Source organism: Seriola lalandi, unplaced genomic scaffold, assembly GCF_002814215.2.
Source record: "Seriola lalandi dorsalis isolate HSWRI2012SDOR001 ecotype SW California unplaced genomic scaffold, Sedor1 jcf7180002054977, whole genome shotgun sequence".
In the NCBI taxonomy this organism is placed as follows: domain Eukaryota; kingdom Metazoa; phylum Chordata; class Actinopteri; order Carangiformes; family Carangidae; genus Seriola; species Seriola lalandi.
In genome coordinates, this window is record NW_019525527.1 from 279,740 (window position 1) to 282,974 (window position 3,235).

Consider the following 3,235-nt stretch of genomic DNA (forward strand, 5'->3'; position numbering starts at 1 on the left):
CAGAAAGAGGCTGATGTGAGGTGAGTCAGTCTCTTTACTCACAGGTCTGTCAACAAAACACACATATCCCACACAGAAATATTATGATGTAATTAAGATTCAGAGAAATCCCTCAGACAGAAATATTAATTAATTAATTAATTAATAAGTGGAAACTGAACAGTGCAGTGAAACAGGCCTGTAAACCAACAGAAATCAAGAACTTAGAACCAGTTTATCAGTAAGTTTACATTGTAATGAACATTAAAATGCTCCTGACATGTTAACACATCTGGAATAATACAATAATAACTAATATAGAATAATATAACACAACCATTAAGCGTCTGAACACTTTATCCTCCCTCAGAGAATCTGCAGCTGTCTCGGGGCCCCTTTCAGTCGGGCCCCTGACCTATTAAACAAGTTGTTCAATAGTTAAATCTGAACCCGCATAAAGTACCGGCAGCAAACCAGCAACCAAAACAACAACAGAGACATAGATAGGTGTCGCTTCGATAAAAATACCAGATATGTTTTGTCGGACAGCTTTTCTGTTTGTGTTCAGTCACAGATATAATCACCTACCGGAACAGCAGAAATGCTTTATTGTCGGAGGATTTATGGAGATGTATTATCAAATTGATTATGCAGAGTTTATCCTAATAGTTCCCATTTTGCAATAAATACATTTTAAAAAATCCTTATTGAGAGAAAAAGGCTCCACTACAAGTAAAAATCCTGCTTAATCATTTTACCAGAGTAAAAGTCCACAAGTGTTATTAGTCAAATATAGTTAAAGCATCAAGTATCATGCAGAATGGACTCTGTCGTTATTATATCATCATATTGTCTGAAAAGTAACTGTAGCTGTGAAATGAATGTAGTACAAGTATAAAGAAGCAGGACATGGATATACTCTAGTAAAGTACAATTAAGATTGTAATTGAACTGAGTCCACATCTGTCCACATCAGTCCACATCAGTCCACATCTGTCCTACAGTGTGAATCTAATGACAGACCGTTCACCCACAGAGAAAGTCCCAGCTGTTCTCCAGCGGCTGTCCGGCAGAGCTCAGGCCGCATTTAGTGGCTCAGACAGCGGGAGAGCGGCGGCTCATCTCCGCCTCCTCCACAGGCTGATTGAGGCGGGAACAGCTGCCTCCAGTCATCAGCAAGTGGAGCTACACAATAATAATGAGTTTAATAATAACTGTTAATGACTGTGTTCAACCACCGACCATCAACTAACTCTGTTTCTCCTCTTATTCCCGCTTCCACTGAAAACATCCAAACAACATGGCGGACATGTTTGTGTCTGTGTGATCGACATTGTAAAGTCCAACTAAACTTTCCAGTCACAGCTCTGAAAAGTTACAGTAACATTATACTTCAAAATAACAACAACAACAATAACATGAAGGTTAGATAACTCAGGTCCGACATGTGTTAATGAGTAAAACAATGAAAACTGATCACATTACCTTCAGAGGAGGAAATAATCTGGATCAATATTGAAAGTGAAACTAAACTCCAACAAGGAGAGAGGGAAGGAGGAAGTTCGTGTCAGAGGGAGGAGTCAGATAAAGATCAGAAACTCGTCAACAGAAAAGTTTAAGAACATGTTCAGTTGTAGTTTGACTGTGTTTATAGACACAAACGTTTGGTAACAAGCAAAGTCCTGGAGGTTTAGAGGAAAGTCAGTGTTTGTTGGAGAGTTCCTAGAAACCACGTGGCTTTGTCTCATAGTTCCTGTGGTAATTTAGTTGATTAACTTCAACGAAGTTTTGTCTGCTGGGATCAATAAGTTTAACAATCCTATTAGTCAATGTTTTATTTTTTTATTTGTTAATTTTATATAAGTTAAAGATGAAAAGTGATTGAGTGTGTTCCCTGAACATTTGGACCTGATTCACACAAACTGATGTAAATCAATGAAACCGAACAGCATCAGAAACATGATGTGACTGAGTCAGAGCTGGAAACAATGAGCCACAAGTCTAAATCTAAATGTAATGTTCAGCCTCCTGAATCTCATGATGACTTACAGACTTGTTTTCATCACCTTCACTGTCTGTTACAATTGCAGCAGTAGCATTGATTATTGATCAGATGAGCTCTAAAGGAACTAATATCTCCATTAACTGTGAAGGACTCTGGCTCTTCATCCATGATGACGTGGCGCCCTCTAGTGCTGGAAAGAAAAAACTAATGTCATGATGTAAGTTTAATGTACACAGATGAAATGATTAAAATACTTTGTTGATAGAATTTTACTAATGACTGATGTTAATGACACTGATACCAACAGTGATGTCTTCAATACAAACATTACTGCTTCATATTAATGTGAATGGAACTAGACTGGTAAAAGGAAAGAGACTCAGAGAATCATGAGCACTGCCTTTATCACCAAATGTGTTAAAGGTATATTGTGAAAATGAGTAAAAGCAGTATAGTTTTTATATACTTTCAGAGAGTACACTTCTTTGTCAGTAAATATACAATGTAGAAAATAATATTCTCTCTCTGCTACACCGAACACAGAGACACTGAGGAGTGAGTCCAGCGCCAGAACCTAAACCCAAACCCAGGATACAGAGGTTCAGTGAAGGTGGTGTTGAAAGTGTGGAGGTGGATCAGTTTGTTAGAGGAGACTCTGTAGAAGGACAGAGGGCCAGCAGGACAGTCCACATACACTGCTACTCTGTCAGAGACAGAGGAGGAGGAGGAGGAGGAGGAGGAAGTCACTGTCTTATTGTGACTGACAGAGTAACCATCACTAGAACATTTCAGACTCCAGGAATGATCGTTCCGTCCAAGCCTGCAGTTTTCACTTTTTCCTTTCCTGCTGATTCCTCTGTAACTCACTGATACATCAACCCCTCCTCTCCACTCGACCTCCCAGTAACAGCGACCAGTCAGACCAGTTGAACACAGCAGCTGAGGCCACTGGTCAAATCTGTCTGGATGATCAGGATATGATTGATCCTCCTCTCTCACATGTGTCACCTTCCTGTTGTTGTCAGACAGTTTGATCCTTCTGTTCACTGTGTTTGTGTCGATTGTGAGTTCACAGGAATCTGATGGAGAGAACAAGACACAGCTGCAGTTATTGATCATCTGATCAGTTATTGACAGTTTGATGATGACTCCTGACATCAGTGATGTGACAGTTTGATGATGGTTGAATGTGCTGCTTTGTTTTCATCAATCACATTAAAAACACACTTACACTTCCTCAGACCTGGTGTC

At 39.5% G+C, this 3,235-nt stretch overlaps 4 protein-coding genes across 4 annotated transcripts in view; all 4 read right to left on the reverse strand.

The window, feature by feature from the left end:
* LOC147817286 (neoverrucotoxin subunit alpha-like) overlaps nucleotides 1-1,152 on the reverse strand; it is a 6,606-nt gene extending 5,454 nt beyond the window's left edge. The window contains exon 1 of the mRNA XM_087171137.1: nucleotides 1,081-1,152. Within this exon, the coding sequence (XP_087027263.1) occupies nucleotides 1,081-1,152 (72 nt within the window). The remainder of the gene's footprint in view (nucleotides 1-1,080) is intronic.
* Nucleotides 1-3,235, reverse strand: part of LOC147817281 (uncharacterized) — an 82,274-nt gene that overhangs the window by 33,879 nt on the left and 45,160 nt on the right. The window lies entirely within an intron of this gene.
* The window catches only part of LOC111646888 (uncharacterized), a 32,582-nt gene that overhangs the window by 962 nt on the left and 28,385 nt on the right, over nucleotides 1-3,235 (reverse strand). The gene's annotated exons all lie outside the window — the stretch shown is intronic.
* On the reverse strand, nucleotides 1,806-3,234 carry LOC147817287 (neoverrucotoxin subunit alpha-like; the record flags this gene model as incomplete). The annotated part of the gene is made up of 2 exons (XM_087171138.1): nucleotides 1,806-3,063; nucleotides 3,216-3,234. Coding segments are annotated over 2 exons (570 nt in total), but the record flags the coding sequence as incomplete, so codon positions are not given.